The 15927-nt window shown below is 39.6% G+C and overlaps 3 protein-coding genes across 3 annotated transcripts; 2 read left to right on the forward strand and 1 right to left on the reverse strand.

Annotated features, from left to right (window-relative positions):
* The first annotated feature begins 72 nt into the window (after positions 1-72).
* On the forward strand, positions 73-5146 carry dnase2b (deoxyribonuclease II beta). Its single transcript, XM_030083990.1, has 6 exons — positions 73-286; positions 495-669; positions 1203-1281; positions 2890-3051; positions 3279-3476; positions 4014-5146. The coding sequence occupies exons 1-6, from the start codon at positions 177-179 to the stop codon at positions 4346-4348; spliced, it is 1059 nt and encodes a 352-aa protein (XP_029939850.1). The 5' UTR covers positions 73-176; the 3' UTR covers positions 4349-5146.
* Positions 5147-5587: 441 nt separating this feature from the next.
* On the forward strand, positions 5588-11144 carry rpf1 (ribosome production factor 1 homolog). The gene is made up of 9 exons (XM_030083112.1): positions 5588-5862; positions 6638-6694; positions 6816-6896; positions 6983-7078; positions 7731-7884; positions 8309-8391; positions 8708-8889; positions 8989-9115; positions 10849-11144. The coding sequence occupies exons 1-9, from the start codon at positions 5611-5613 to the stop codon at positions 10888-10890; spliced, it is 1074 nt and encodes a 357-aa protein (XP_029938972.1). The 5' UTR covers positions 5588-5610; the 3' UTR covers positions 10891-11144.
* A 932-nt stretch (positions 11145-12076) lies between these two features.
* Positions 12077-14833, reverse strand: LOC115381262 (guanine nucleotide-binding protein G(I)/G(S)/G(O) subunit gamma-5). The gene is made up of 3 exons (XM_030082544.1): positions 14646-14833; positions 14340-14485; positions 12077-12381 (listed from the first exon to the last, which is right to left on the reverse strand). The coding sequence occupies exons 1-2, from the start codon at positions 14724-14726 to the stop codon at positions 14360-14362; spliced, it is 207 nt and encodes a 68-aa protein (XP_029938404.1). The 5' UTR covers positions 14727-14833; the 3' UTR covers positions 12077-12381; positions 14340-14359.
* Positions 14834-15927: the final 1094 nt, after the last annotated feature.

Below are 15927 nucleotides of genomic sequence, written 5' to 3' on the forward strand. Positions count from 1 at the left end.
TTTTGTCAGCGCTTCCGTCTCATGTGACCATGTCTTATGACTTCCTGTTTTGCATTTGCAAGCAGCTGTCAACCACCAAAGGTACTCAGTTATAACGCACTCACTTTCACAGCAAATGTCAGATTGCTCCTTTTTATTTTCCACTGTGCTGATTTCAGCTGCAGGAGCCACTCGACATGGCTGCAGACTGCAGCATATGTCTCCACTTTATTGTCATGATTTTTTGTTGCTCAGGGAGCAGTGCTAGTATTTCTTGCAGGAATGAAGCTGGTGAGCCTGTTGATTGGTGAGTTTATAACATACATTTTAATATTGTCAACAATCCAAAGGATGTACTGCAGTTTAATCTGATCATGCCATATCTGAGGCTTTAGCAGCAGTGCTTGAAATGCTTCTCGTCTTTTTGCACAGAAATATACTGCTTCCTTTTTTGTTTTGTTTTGTTTTGTTTTGTTTTCTACACATAAAACAGCTTTATTGTTAATTCTCTCCAGGTTCATCATCTACAAGCTGCCCAAGTACAGGATTGGTGAGATTGGGAGTGGGGTGGATTACATGTACCTGGACTCATCAGTGGGGAAATGGCAGATGAGTGAATTTATGATTAACAGCAGCCAAGGAGCCATGGGGAACACACTGGACCAGCTTTATAATGAAAAAGTCTACAAGGTGATACTGTGTTCCTCTTCTTAAGTATGTTTCAGACTCTGATTCCTGAGTAGAACCTTGTCTCTTTAATTAGGATGAACTGTGGTGGTGCTGGTAGCAATTTCCTGAATGGATGCTGATTTTTCTCCCCCCTACAAACTGAAGCTCCACATGAACAAACTTTTTTAAACAGATTTGTGTTTGTTTTTTCACAATATGAAAGATAAAATGATGAGGTTATCCATAGGTAAACAAAAAACAAATCCTAACATGATTGAAAAAGAAAACTTTACTTTTGCTTTTGCTTTTTATAACTTGGGGGGAATCTACCTAATATAACAAGCTGTTTCACCATTTTGGACACTGTCCTAAAATAATGTTACCAACTATGATAATAAGTGTTGTGGCCAGAGAAGACATGTGTGCTTGTAATTTTATACTCACAGGGGATGTAGGCAAAATATTTAGGTTAAAATGCATGGGTTTCCAAATGTGTATTTATTTATTTATATTTTTTTTCAGATAATGTATGATTAAAAGAATTGCTCTTCTAGTCTAACAGTTCGGCCTATGCACTCTACAATGACGGACCGCCAGTCCTGAAATACATCCAAGGATATGGACACACAAAAGGTAATCGATGAACGAAAAATTGCCATTTTTATCCACTCATTTGAGTCATTACTTGCACAATAATCTTGTATTGTGGCTGTTTCTGAAAGACAATAGCTATCTTTCCAAAGAGAAAACTGTGCAAAATAACAACTAACATTGTGAACAAACAGTAACTTTAATTTGAGTATGTAAGAATATCTTACTTCAAATCTTAAGTTAAAGAAAATTGCAACATTTTTCAGTGAATGTCTCTAATCTAATAGAAGTTGGGACATGTGTTAAATGTAACAGGATGCAGTAGTTTGTAGATATGGCAAAGAGAATATAAATGTCAGAAGTTTAAACTGAGATATCTTAATACTTCAAGAAAAATAGAATATCTTTTTGAATGTCTTGGAAAAACACATCTGGACTGGTACAGAGGAAATAGAAAGGTGGGAAAGAAGTTTGCATTAATTAAAAACAGAGGACAACAAGACAACAGGTTAGAAACAGGACTTGGCACAAAAAAATGAGTAACAATTCAGAGGAACTTTCCCTCTAGAATGTAAAGAAGGGCAAACATTCACTAATCTGCCACAAACTGAAGATTGTGGATCAATTTCAGAACAATGCCTGCACAGAAAACAACGTGAACAAATAAAGAAAGTCCATCGTCCTCTCTGGGTCAAAGCTTATTTAAAATGATCTGAGAAAAAAAAAAGTATCTGTTTGATAGTCAGATTGATAGAAAAATAATTTATAGAAACCATGAACAGTGTATCCCACCAAATAAAGATTAGAGGGAAAGGCCAAGTCGTTGTCAGTTAAAAGCCTGTTTGCCTAATGATGTGAGGTTGAATCGGTATGGTTACTCCTATCTAAACAACATCTCTTTTTTAGGAAAAACTTTTATATCTTAGAAAGACAGTCATTCTTAATAACCCTTATATGGTATCCATTAAACCAGCCAGGGTCCAGGTGCTGAACTGGTCCTGCATGTGCAATTCAGACCTTTCACCAACAAATAACATCATCATGTAACCAAAAATCTGGTTTGCTGACAAGAACTGGACAGTGTTCTCCCAACCCAATGTCCAGTTGTTGACATGCAGCTAGAAGAGGGGTGTTACACAACAGTCACCAATGGAAATGGCCCAACATTTTGTGTATGGTGTCGCCATCCAATTCAAAACAACCTTGTATTTACCTTGAAATTAAAATTGGAGTGGTTTGATGTTCACAGTGAGCAATTTTTCTCTTTTTATGGGCAGACCTGTTGAGTGTATCACTGTGAAAGTTTACTTTTTAAGGATACTGCTTAAGTGCAACTATTGCAGTATAAAGTGGCTTCTTTAGAGCAATTCTGTGAATATAGCAATTGTTTATATAAATGGAGAAGTATTTCTGATTTGAAATATAATTTTGCAGGAACTCACAGTGTTGCAATATAAAACTGATCGATATGATTTGGCGTCAGGGGGAGGAAACGGGCAAAGAGCGTCCGCCTGATAACTGCGTGGACTATGAGTTGTCCTGACACAACACTGATGGCAATGTTTGCAGACTTGCTTGCTGGTCTGCGTGCATGTGTGCATCCATATGTGTGCTTTCGTTTGAACAGATGTGTTTCTTTACATCCTGCAGGGGTGCTGCTCTTTGACCAGAGTCAAGGTTTCTGGCTATCGCACAGCATTCCTCATTTCCCGTCGTTCCCCGAAAAGGGCTACTTATACCCGTCCTCTGGTAAAGTCAATGGTCAGACTGCTCTGTGCGTGACCTATCAGTATGAACACTTCATTCGTATAGGTGAGTGAACCCACATGAAACCATACGACTTGAATTACTCCAGCTCATATGTAACACAATTTTTTTTTTTTTTAATACACAGTGACTTGGTCTTAACTGGTCACATTAAAGCTATTTTTTTTTTTTTTTTTTTTTTTTTTACATTTTTGAGCATTGCAATTGTTCCTACAGTGTACCATGCAGTTGTATCAGATGGACAAAATGTTGTCTGTTTTTTTTATCTCCAGCAAAGCAGTTGGTCTACCTTTACCCGCGTTTCTACAACTGCTCCGTGCCCCTTGCTTTCTTGGCTGACCTGCCACAGTTGGCCCAGTTATGTAAAGGCTCCAAACCACAGCTGACCTCAAATAAGCAAGTGGAGCAGCTTTTTTCCATTCAGGGGGAGAAGTTCATCAGCTTTGCGAAATCAGAACACTTTGTGGATGGTAAAATGTTTTTCTTCTACACTGTAGTGTTGCTATACGTATACGCCATGAAGTTTCTGTGTCGAGTTTGCATGTTCTCCATGTGCCTGTGAGGGTTTTCTGCAGGAATTTGAGCAATTCTCCACAGACTCATGACATGCACCTTTTCTTTCTTTGATGTTACCTGGGTTATGCATGGCTCTAACTTGGATAAGGTAGATTCCTTGTTGTTTTCTGTTTAGAGGCCAATTGGTATACTCCCCTATATATTTATATATATATAGCTTATAGCTCATCTTTATCATCGTTGTAATCACAGTATTAAGAGCCTGATGTTTGGGATATAAATCAGATGATGATTCTGTTGTTGCCACAACAATTTACATGATCTGAAGAAACGTACAGCTGTGAGATTCAAGCAATGAATTTATAGTTTTCTTTAATTTTACTCTTCTGTGAATTTGTCAAGACAGCTAAACAAATGCCATAACAAATGTTAAGATATTATTTTTCAATGTTTCTTCATCTGGCTATTTTATATACACTTTTCTCAACCAGATATCTACACAGGCTGGGTAGCTCAAGCTCTGGGTGCCGACCTCCTGGTGGAGTCCTGGCAGAGACAAGGCCACAAGCTGCCCTCCAACTGCTCTCTGCCCAAGCACACCATGAACATCAAGAGGATTCGGCTTTCCAAATCAGTCCTGTTCCAGTCCTACGACGATCACTCCAAGTGGTGTGTGTCACAGGCTTATGAGGACCAGGTGGCCTGCCTGGGAGATCTGAACAGGGAGAGGGCTCAGCTGTGGCGCGGCGGAGGACTGATCTGTTCCTTCAATCCAGTGATTTACAAGGCCTTCAGACAGGTTGTGGATTGGTACATTGGCTGCTGAAGAGGAAATACAGATTGGTTGAGAGAAAAGTAGACTCCAAGGGTTCTCCCTGCTTTAAAATGTGCAGGCCTGAATGCAGATGTCAAGCCATCGAGCCAAATTAGTTTAAAATCAATTTCTGGAAGGAAAAAAAAAGACTTTTAATGTGTTTCAATGAAGCACGGTGTTGTTTTATTATTAAATATCTTGAATCAAGCTGCAAATTTATATCTCCATAAAGTAAAGTATGATCTATTTTTGGAGGGGGGGGGGGGGGGGGGGGGGGGGGGGGGGTCTGTGCAGAGTTTCATGTTTTACCTATATTCCCTGTATGTGCATGAGTTTTTCCACAGCCTCAGCCACCCCAGATCGATGAATTAACTGTTTGAGGGTAAATACTGATAAATGTGACACTGTGTGACTCTCTGTCTGTATTTGCTCACTGGCACATGGGTGACTTGTCCTGCATTCTACCTGTCTTATTTGTTCCTAAAGTTTGGAGTGGCCCCAAAACTCACCCTCAAATAGGATAAAGCAACATAGTAGATAAATGAATGAACAGACCAAAATTTTACGATAGAGCAATAAGCAGTGCCACCTAATGGTCCGAATAGCCAAATTACACTGAATATAAGGTTGAAGAAAGCAGGGACAATGTGAGAAAAACTTTTTTCATTTACAGACTAAACCATAAATTCTGCCACATTATTACAACTTTTTTTAAAGCTAGAAACTGTCCAGAAGTTGTATGGTTTCATTGTTTCGATTGGGTCTTGTTTGTTGTGGTTGTGGTATGATAAAGTATGCTGCAAATATAATTTTGAATAGTGCTATATGAATAAATAAGCTTATCATGAACATTACAATTGAATTAGTTTGCAATAATGCTGAATTCAAAATATAACCAAACTAAAATAAAAATAATAAAAAAAAATGTGATGTCTTTTCTGGTTGTTGTAGAAATACCAGTTCTCCACCGGGGGGCGCTGCACCACCCTCAGCACGATGCAGCACTCACCTCATTTTAGGCAAGATATTTTGAAAGCTTGCGAAAAATAGAGATAATCTATGTAGTCTGATTTTAAAATCTTGAGTTTTGTATAGCATTTCATTAAATTGAATAAAAACGGAATTCTGCGCTGCCAACGATTCCGCACAGAAGTTGTCTTTTGACCTCCTCACCACTAGAGGTCAGACCGGTTCTCTGAGATTGTTCACCTCTTGTTCCCGGAAATGAACAGACGTCATTCTCCTCACACGTGAAAACAGCAGCTTGAGAAGACATGGAATTTACGGAGGTCCCTGTAAATCAGCAAAGTAAGGCGAAGAAAAAGAAGAATAAGGCCCCGAAGATGAAGAGGGGTGCAAGTCAGGAGGGGGACGGAGAGAAAGTCGGGTTGGAGACGGAGGGAGGCGACGCGAAAAAGATGAAGCCAGAGACAGCTACTTTTCCCCCCACCTTCAGTGTGTCCGAAATCAAGAATAAACAACGGAGACACCTCATGTTCATGAAATTCAAGCAAGAAAGGCGAAAGGTAAACACGCAGAACGGGTAGAAATTAAATCTGCAACTGAAACTCGCAGTGATGCACAATGGGAACACAATGCGATTTGGAATCTTTGGAAACTGCAACAATCTTTGTGTTCGTTCCTGATCGGAACAACACAACTTTAAGGAGCAACTCTGGTTCGTTATTTTCCCCACAGACAAAATCCAGTTAATCCGTTTTTCTGAGGACATCCGAGCGATGGGATCACACACAGCATGTCTTTAACCATAGTCAGCAGAGGTCAGCTGCGGTGCCCTGAGACCCTAAGTTGAATTAATCAATCAAAATGATGGGTGGTAATTTGAAGCCGAACTGCTGTGGATATACTGCCATGTAGGTGCTGCTGGCCTGCTCTGTCGGCTAATGTCTTCTGAACTGTAGCTGATGGAAAACACATTTGACACACCTTGATAAATCTGGGAAGCCATGTAGATTGCAATTAGTTCAAAACTTAAATCAGCCTAAAATCAGTTCTCCCTCTACCATTTTTTGTCATATGTGATGCTCTAAAGCTGGTGTACAGTGCAGTTTGCCTAAATTTCTTCCTTGGTCAGTCATCATCAAGATCTGGCTGGCAGCCAATTTTTAATACATTTCTTGATGAATCCAGTGTTTCAAAGTGCTGTACAAGAGAAATAAAACATGACAAGAACAAAAGAATGATTAAAAAAATGGTGACAGATTGTCTAAAAACCAAGCTGATCAAATGTTACTGATGGATGATCATCATGAAGTGTTGTTTATTTTCTTTGTTATCCAGCAAAAGATGCAGCTGAGGAAAAAGAGGCAAAAGGAGAGGGAAGCTTTAGGTGACAAGGTGAGTTTTCTGTTTTTATGTTATTTTAAATCCTGAGCGTCGAGGTATTTTAATAAATTTTCTCAATTGTAGCAGCAGCAGTGACTTCTAACATCTTTATATTTTTCTGTTATTTATGTAGGCGCCACCAAAGGAGGTCCCTAAGACAATAGAGAACCAGAGGGTGTATGATGAGACAACAGTTGACCCAGAGGATGAAGAGGTATGCACAGTATTTCAAGTCTTTCTATCCATATCTTAATGAACTGGCATAACTTGATGAGTTTTTTTATTACATTTTGTCCACAGGTTGCTTTTGATGAGGGAACTGATGAATTTTCTGCCTACTTCCAAGGATTGACAAATCCCAAAGTGCTCATCACAACATCAGACAGACCCAGAGGGGTAAGTCACTTTTCATTTTAAATTATTATGTTGTGCTTTTTATGTCATTTATGTTGATGCAATTTTAAATTCCTACTAGCATTTCAAGAATATATTTTTAAATATTTTTTTTATTACTTTTGATGTACAGAGTCTTTCGTAGTACAGAGTCTCTAGACAGTGTAACGGTGCAAATACCAACCTTGCCATTTAAATACAGGAGATGTGGAGGAGAGGGTGTGTTTTTTTGTTTTTTTTAGCTCCAGACCCACAACTTTGTACAACCCATGCTTTTGCAGTGCTCGTGATTGGGAAAATCGTTAAATCTTGTTTCCATGAAAGGATAGGTTATGTATTTGTGAACATCAGTTCACTGTTCTTCGTGTGCTCCTCAGCCTCACTGTCTTTGTGATCCTGTGGTTTTTGAGGGCTTTGTGCTATTCTTGTGCAGAAATTGACACATCAGAAGCTGAATACTGTGTAAGACCCAAATATAAGAAAATCACACTTTCTCAGACCAATTTGTTATATGCAGATCAGTATGGTACTTTTCTCTCAGCCTGTTCCATGCAGCCGACACAGGAAAGATGTGTGATTTGAGGTTTATTGAGGCTCTTTCTCTAATTTCAAACACTTTATGTTCAACATGCCTGCTCTCTTGTTCACCTTGCAGAAGACTGTAAAGTTTTGTGAGCAGCTGGCCACAGTGATCCCAAATGCACACGTGTACTACAGAAGAGGTTTGGCTCTCAAGAGGATCATCCCACAGTGCATTTCCAGGAACTTCACCTACCTCATGGTCGTCAATGAGGATCGCCACGTGCCCAGTATCCTTGCAGATTAACTGCTCTGTCAAGTTATTGTGATAATACAGTAAGTTCTATAACTTGGTCATTTTAAATGTAGAGTTTTTCTGTTGTATTTCAAAGTTCCACTTCAGATTAGAACCTCATCAGTAAACACCTCACCACTTGTCTGCCAGTGTACTCTCACCCACCTGCTTTCAGGCATGTTAGCTTGTTTGGTGCATAATAGGGTGCAGAGGCACACGTTTACACGTCAACAAAAGGTCCACACCACCACAGCAATCACACTGGGGTTTGTTTCACCTGGACTAGCGGTGACAGGTATGGGGGGAAAAAACTGGTGAGAGGAAGACATTAGAAGTATCCCAATAATGAATTTTAATAAGTTATGATGGGAGTAAGTGAACTGTTTTCTTGTGTTAGCATCCTTAGCCACTTGATTCAGATGGTTTGGTTCTGTGCCACCTACCCGATGGGCCGACTGCACACTTCAAAGTCAGCAGTGTTCGACTACGCAAGGAGATAAAGGTATGTTGGTAAACCAAACTCTTGTGCGCTGAGTTCCTTTTCTTCTAGTGTAGTTGAAACAGTCAACATCAGGAAAAGATAACTGAATGATTACTGCAAGTTAATTAACTTTCATTAAGTTAATTGCACTTAATTTTTACATTCTAAATTTGTTTTCATGAGAAAATTCCCCACTTCACAACTGAGTGTCTCAGTGTCAGTATACCAAAAAGTTCCATCTGTAAAGTTCTTGCCTGCTGCTAAATCCCACAAATATAAGGGGGGGGAAAAATAAAGCTGTGCTCTATGAAAACTGGGTTATTTATCACTCCTGCAGAGAAGAGGTAAAGATCCAACCGAACACTATCCAGAAGTAATCCTCAACAACTTCACCACTCGTCTGGGACACACCATCGGCCGGCTGTTCGCCGCTCTGTTTCCACAAGATCCTCAGTTTGTTGGTCGACAAGTCGCTACCTTTCACAACCAGAGAGACTTCATCTTTTTCAGATTCCACAGGTGTGTGTCTGTGTGTGTGTTTGTTGTAACTGTGAATCGTCACCCCTCCTTGCTTTGAAATTAGAAAATCAATTAAATAATTCATTGTATCTCATTAAGGTATATCTTCAAGAATGAGAAGAAAGTTGGTATTCAGGAGCTGGGACCTCGCTTCACCCTCAAGCTCCGCTCTTTACAGAAAGGCACTTTTGACTCAAAGTTTGGAGAATATGAGTGGGTCCTCAAGGTAAGTCTCAGCAACTTAACTTTTTAGAGCACACAACCATATCAACAACCTCCAATCAAGCTTTGAGCTCCATCATTCATCTGCCTGAGGTGAAACAGCTCACAGAGTGTAGCTCATGTTTTTAATCTCAAAACGCACTTTTTTAGACTTGCATTCAGGAGAGGTATTTCCACTCAACTTTTTTTTTCCTGTTACTAAAGCATCCCGTGTGTGTGTTTTCTTTATACTTTTTTGAATGCAATGTTTGATGAAACTGATTCACTACTCCCAAATATTTTGAAAAATTGATCTTATTAAGGCCAAGACTCTCCAGCTGCTGTTGTGTTCAGTCTGACATTTTTCTGATCGGTATGGAGACATAGCACACTGAATTCACATCACTGGACAGGCTACAGCACGACATATAAACATCTGTAGGATGACTACTGTTTTCTTTTTAAAAGCTCATCTTAAAATGCTTTACAGGAAAAAGTTATTTTGATGGTGTTTAATAAATTACTTTTCATTACTTGTCTGTTTGCTACTCACTGAGTGGGTCAAACGTTTGTCAGAATTTCCATGCATACGTAAAGTGGTATGAAAAAGTGTTTGCCACCATCCATCTGGATTTCTTCATTTTTTGCACATGTGTCACACCTGAATGTTTCAGGTCATCAAAGACAGTTTTATTAATACATCCAAACCTACATGGCCCTGTTTGGAAAAGTGATAACTGGTTGGGCCATCTTTAACAGGAAGAACTAACTTGTAATGCGTCTTTTACAGCATTGTAGCGGAAATTTGTCCCACTCATCTTTGCAGAATTGTTGTAATTCAGCCACTTTGGAAGGTTCTCAAGCATGAACCGTCTTTCTATGATCACTCCACAGCATCTCAGTAGGATTCAGGTCTTTGACTTTGAATAGGCCACTCCAAAGTCTTCATTTGGTTTTACTTCAGCCATTCAGAGGTGGACTTGTAGGTGTGTTTTGGATCATTGTCCTGCTGCAAAACCCAAATTCTCTTCGGCTTGATGTTGCCTACAGATGGCCGAATGTTCTCCTTCGGAATTTAGTGGTAGACAGCAGAACTCATGGTTCCATATATCACAGCAAGTCTTCAGGTCCTGAAGTAGCAAAACAGCCCCGGACCGTCACACTACCGCCACCAGATTTTACTGGTTGTGGTGATATTTTAGATAGGAGCTTTATTGTCTGTTTTGTCTGTCTTGTATAGTATCTTTGTTTTGGTGGAGTCCAGAACACTGACCTTAACTGAGGCGAGCGAGGCCGGCAGTTCTTTGAATGCTGTTTTGGAGTCTTTTGGAACGCCTTGGATGAGTCACTGCTGCGCTCTTTGTTGTAATTTTGGTTGGCCGGCCACTCCGGGAAAGGTTCACCTCTGTTTTCACCGTTTGGGGATAATGTCTCTCACTGCGGTTTGCTGGAGTCCCAATGCTTTACAAATGGCTTTATAACATTTTCCAGAATGATGGATCTCAATTCCTTTATTTTACTTGTGGTGTCTTTGTCTGATATTTAAATTTGTTTGATCTGAAACATTTAGGTGTGACAAACATGCAAAGAAGTAAGATCAGGAAGGGGGACACACTTTTTCACATTACTGTTTGTCCTCTCTTCCATCCTCACATAAACATTTATAAATCCTCTGCATGTACTGGAGCAATTAAATCTGATGCAGAAGAGCTGTGCGGTGCTCAATTGTGTTAAAAGTATTTTTGTTTCTGTTTTTAGCGCCACGAGATGGATGCCTGCAGGCGGAAGTTCCAGCTTTAAGAAAAAACAACGTTCCCCAGAGGAAATCTTTAGATATCTTAGCTTTCTGTTGACTTTGTCTGTTGTCTTTCAAGAGCCTGAGACTCAGTGGTTAAAAACTACCAAAATTATTCACTCTACCCTCTTGATACAACTTGTGGAAACATCAACAATGATTCTAATGTTGGACTTTTTTACCTTTTTCCTGTACTTAACAGTGCCGGTAAGCTCATATTATTGTAAAAAAAACAAAAAAAAAAAAAAACCATGGGAAATCTATACAAATAATGTATTGCATGCCCCCCCCCCCCCCTTTTTTTTTCAGTTTTGGCAAAAGTCTTATCATTCGGCACAGTTTCAGTAGCCTGTAACGCGTGTTTTCACAAACTCGCTCATGGTAGGGGTGTCAATGTCTACCCGTGTGAACGGATACGCGGATAAAAAAAAATCATAATTATTTAGAAAAATCAATAACTGTTATTTATGTAAAGTAAAACCTGTTTTACTTCAGTCAAGAGACCACAGATACTTTGTGTGCAAAGGAAATTATCCTAAAATCTCCCTTGTGCATGTGTGTACACATGCATCTGTCAAATAGAGGATATACCTGAGCTCAGTTTGTCCAAATTATCTCACATATTCATTTCTAATGACTGGTCATTTGCGACCAAGAACACAGTGTACAACAATTTAATAAATCTGTATACGCAAATGTGTCGGAGCAGTGTCGGCCTGATGGTGTTTAAGGCGCTGGAGAAGTCGAAGAACATGACCCTCACAGCGTTGCCAGAAGTCTCCAGGTGGGTGAGCGCCCGCTGCAGCAGATGGTGTCCTCCACCCCGATGCTGGGCCTCTAGGCGAACTGCAGCAGGTCCAGTGAGGAGCTCACCATGGAGCGGAGGTGAACCAGGAGGAGCCTCTCCATGGTCTTCATTTGAAAATGTAATTTCTGTTTCAAGTAACGTGCTTACACATACACTGTACACCAATACACTGTAAAAAGTCAGGGTGTTTTTCTGTTTTTTTCTAACCTCACAAACTAGACTGGGCTATTTTGTGGGCCAACTTGACACTCCCATTTTCATGTTTCAACTGAAGCCATTCACATGCCCTGATCGCAGTATGCAGATATATTTCTAACTTTGTGTTCTGGAGAAATTAAAGTCTTCATGGAGCTTAATAAAGTACAACACCATACATGTCACATTTAGAAATGTATTTTATTCCAGTACAACATGCAGCAACAAATTAAAATGTGAAATCACTATTTGTTTAATCAGTCATGGAAAATGTACACTTCAAAAGGCACATGTGGGTTGATATGCATTATGCAAAGAGTTTCAGAAATCTGTGTTATATAAGCACCTGGGAATATTTCTGTATAAGTATCAAGGCAACATTGTTACAAAAAAAAAAAAACAACCTTAAGTTAGTTATTTGGCCTAAACACTCCTGAGACGATTCCAGTCCACGAAGCAGGATCCCACATCTCTTCCCCACAAAGTCCAAAACCTGAAGAAAGATCACAAATGTTAGCAATGGACTCTACCACCCTCTTCATTCACCAGATGCCACACCACTGTGCAGTGAATTTGTTACAAGGATGTGTGAACAAAACCTGGAATTAACATCCCAGGCTGATACAAACGCTGCACAACATTACCTACATTTGCTCTCGCTATACATTGATATCTAATCAATATATTAAAGTATGAGGCATACTGAGAAGATCATGTGAAACATTTCTGGCTCATATTATTTATTTATTTTAAGAAAGCATAACATTTGTAATTATACATAGTTTACAGTTATTGGATTAGCACATTACTTGAAACAGAAATTATACATAGAAAAAAATACCACAGATCAGGTAATAGGGCGAACCGAAAGTCTGCAACAAACTGTTAAGAACAAAAATTGACTTTTAATTCAGAGTGTTTCAGTATATTGGAACTGCAAGTCATAGGCGACAACATTAGTTTCATGTTCTCAGTTGTTTTTATTCCCTCAGCCATATAAGCATAAACTTCTCATAAGGACTTTTAAAGAGGGTCTTGGTTTACACCAGATTTAATAAGCATCATATATTTCTAATATATGCTTGAAGGCAGAACAGCAGCTTAGAAGATAATGAGGCTGCTGTCAAATTATGAGCACTGCCTGCTGGTGGGCATGGAAACAATGAAAGGGTTGAAGGCTTTTATACAAGCTTTTATCAAAATAAGATTTCAGTCAACTCATGCAAAAACGTTTGTTGAGATGGACCATTCAAAAAAAAAACTGGCTTCTGATTGAGACTACAGCTCTAAAATATAGCCAGCAGGTTATCGATATTGACTGATACTGTCTTAAAAAGGGGGAAATTTAAAAATGTGTTTTCATTCCTACACAGTTCATCTAATTTGAATGTAAATTTCCTCAAATTAAAGCTGAATGGCTGCTCTCAAAGTACAGCTTGATTGCTTATTGAAATTGATAAATCTAAGGAAATAACATCTTGGAGCATGTTCCCTAAACAGAAAGTTATTTTGTGACATATACAATATAACATGTACTATATTACTGCCAGAATGTTAACAAATTGGCAGATAGTGGCTTGAAAGGAAATTTCTGTATGGATGTATTCTGCTGAATGGATAACCTCGTGAAATTACAAAGGAAAGGAGGAATTTATGAACTGTCACAATTAGGATGAGGAAATTAATGTTAATTCCAAAAAAGGTGACACTTGTTTCTTTTTTAACACATAATAGAGCATGGTCGATATAGAGCAATCTGACATTAGCTGCAATCACAGCAAAAGCGAATAAAATGAGCAAAAAGGCAAACATTGTACTGTATTCCATGCGCATGCATTCATTTAGAAAGAACATTTACTGTGTGTTGGACCTGATTCCCCCACCCCCCAATCAACTTTATGCCCAAATTGTTCACTTTCCTTGCAGCTAATGGTTGCTGTCAGTTCCAGCAGCAGACAACACCTTAAAATGTCCAGTTATTTAATATTAGATCACTCCTGCACAATCACACGAAGTTGATAGTATCAAATTTGATAAGTGCATCCCACTTTTTTTCCTACTGAGACCACCCAGTGCTGAGTGATATAGTGTCAGAGCAACAAAATCCCTTTTTGAGCCCAGTAGGCTTGTGAGCCATTCTCCAATAACAAGTTAGCAACAGTGGCAGTAAAATCACTTTCAGGTGTTCGTGTGTGTGATGGTTGTCTCATCCCAGCTCCCTGCAAGCTCACATTGGTTAAAGCAGAATAGCAGATGGATAGATAAATTATGGGCCCATCTTTTCCACTCTCTTCATTTTCGAACAATGGAGATCCAAGTTTCTGTTTTGTCTGCAGGGTGTAGATCTTTACCATAGGGTGGCTGTCACAGACCTACTGAAGCTCTACCTGTGGAATCATCACAGACAGAGCCCTGATATGTGGTTGGCGTGGCGGGCAGAGTGATGCTCACCGGGCGGAGGTCGGTCTCTGCTATAGGAAGGAGCAGACTTTCTGCGGTCTGAACGGGTTGTTGCTGGACGACATGCCGGTGAGCAGAGGGTCCTGCTGGGCATTCTGGAGGCAGAACTGCTGCAGGTCCGCCGCGGCCTGGGAAACCTGAGAAGATTGGAAAAGAAAAGATTCCTTAAAAGTCCTTAAAAGTTAGAGTTGAAGTTCCCCGAAAGACCATCACGGCCACAACAGTTTGATCAGAGACGTCCGTGACAGGCAACCGAGGGGCAACACGCCCTGAACTACAGAAGAGCTCAGCCGTTACCTTCACTCTGTTCAAGCTCGCTTCAAGGCGCAGCTGCTGGACGATCTTTTTCATCGCTACGATGTTGGATGATCCCGACATTTTCAGCTTTGTGCAAGAAATGATTTATTGGTAGAAAGTTAAACAGCTCTGTGGAAAAGAACTGGCTGCTAACTTCTCCCGACAGAGACTTTCCGGTTTCTTTTAGGAGGGCGTGTCCGCGGTAAGCTGCATTCAGGTACACTCGGAAATTTATCTTCAAGCGTGCAATATGTCACAGCTTGTTTTTTCCCCAATCTTCTTTTTTTTTTTTTTTTTTTGTGGACACTTGTATAAAGATAATTTCGTGTTGTAATATATAGTTGTGGGAAAAGTGGTTAGTGTCCTCTTCTCACAGGGAAACATTATGGTCCTGGCTGGGCCTTTCAGCAACGAATTTGCATGTTCCCTTCAGTTTCCTTCCAGTTTCCCACAGTGTAAAAACCTAAATGTGAATGTCGTGTTTGGTTGTCTATCTTTATGTGTTAATCTGTGATGGACTATGATGGCAACCTGTTCTGTGTGTCCCTTCCTCCTTTGTTCATAGGCAGCAGGGATTGCAGACACTGCACAGGATAAACATGAAAGGATGGAAATTCAGAAGCCGTCTTATGTACCCCACCACCACCTCACACTCCAAACTCCTTACCACAGCAGCAAATCTAACAGCTGTTCCTAGCAACCGCTGTTCAGCAATTCAATAACATAAACTCCTTTATTAAAGTTTAGACCAGAGCTCTGCAACCTTTGTGACCAAAAGAGCCTTTTTTGTGACTTTCAGCCAAGTCAAGTTAGTCTGGAGACGCAAAGCACATTTAACCTTTAAAATAAGGCAAATGCAGCTCAGGAAGTTTCATGTGTAGTTTGATACACATACAAAAACTAGATCTTATGATGCATTTCTAAAGTTAAGGTTCAAAATAGGGAACATTTCATTGAATTTAACTTATTTTGTACTTGATTTTAAGAGTTTTACTCCTATTTTCAACTATCTTTTGTTGACAGTTCTGAATTTTTATCTGTTTCACTGTGCTTACCTCCCTTTAAGCAGTTTTACATTCCAATCATATTTATGTTCTTCTTTTAGAAAATCTGGACATCTCATGTTCTATTACAACTGAGTGTGTTCATAACATTCTATCACTTTTTATCCTCATTTCTGGTGGTGTTAGCTATTTTTCCCAATGTTACTTGTACCTTCTTTAATCTAACCCCTTTAGAACCAAGAGTGACAAATCATTTTGAATAGAACTGCGGTGTGTCA

This window comes from Salarias fasciatus, chromosome 23, assembly GCF_902148845.1.
Source record: "Salarias fasciatus chromosome 23, fSalaFa1.1, whole genome shotgun sequence".
NCBI classification, from domain to species: domain Eukaryota; kingdom Metazoa; phylum Chordata; class Actinopteri; order Blenniiformes; family Blenniidae; genus Salarias; species Salarias fasciatus.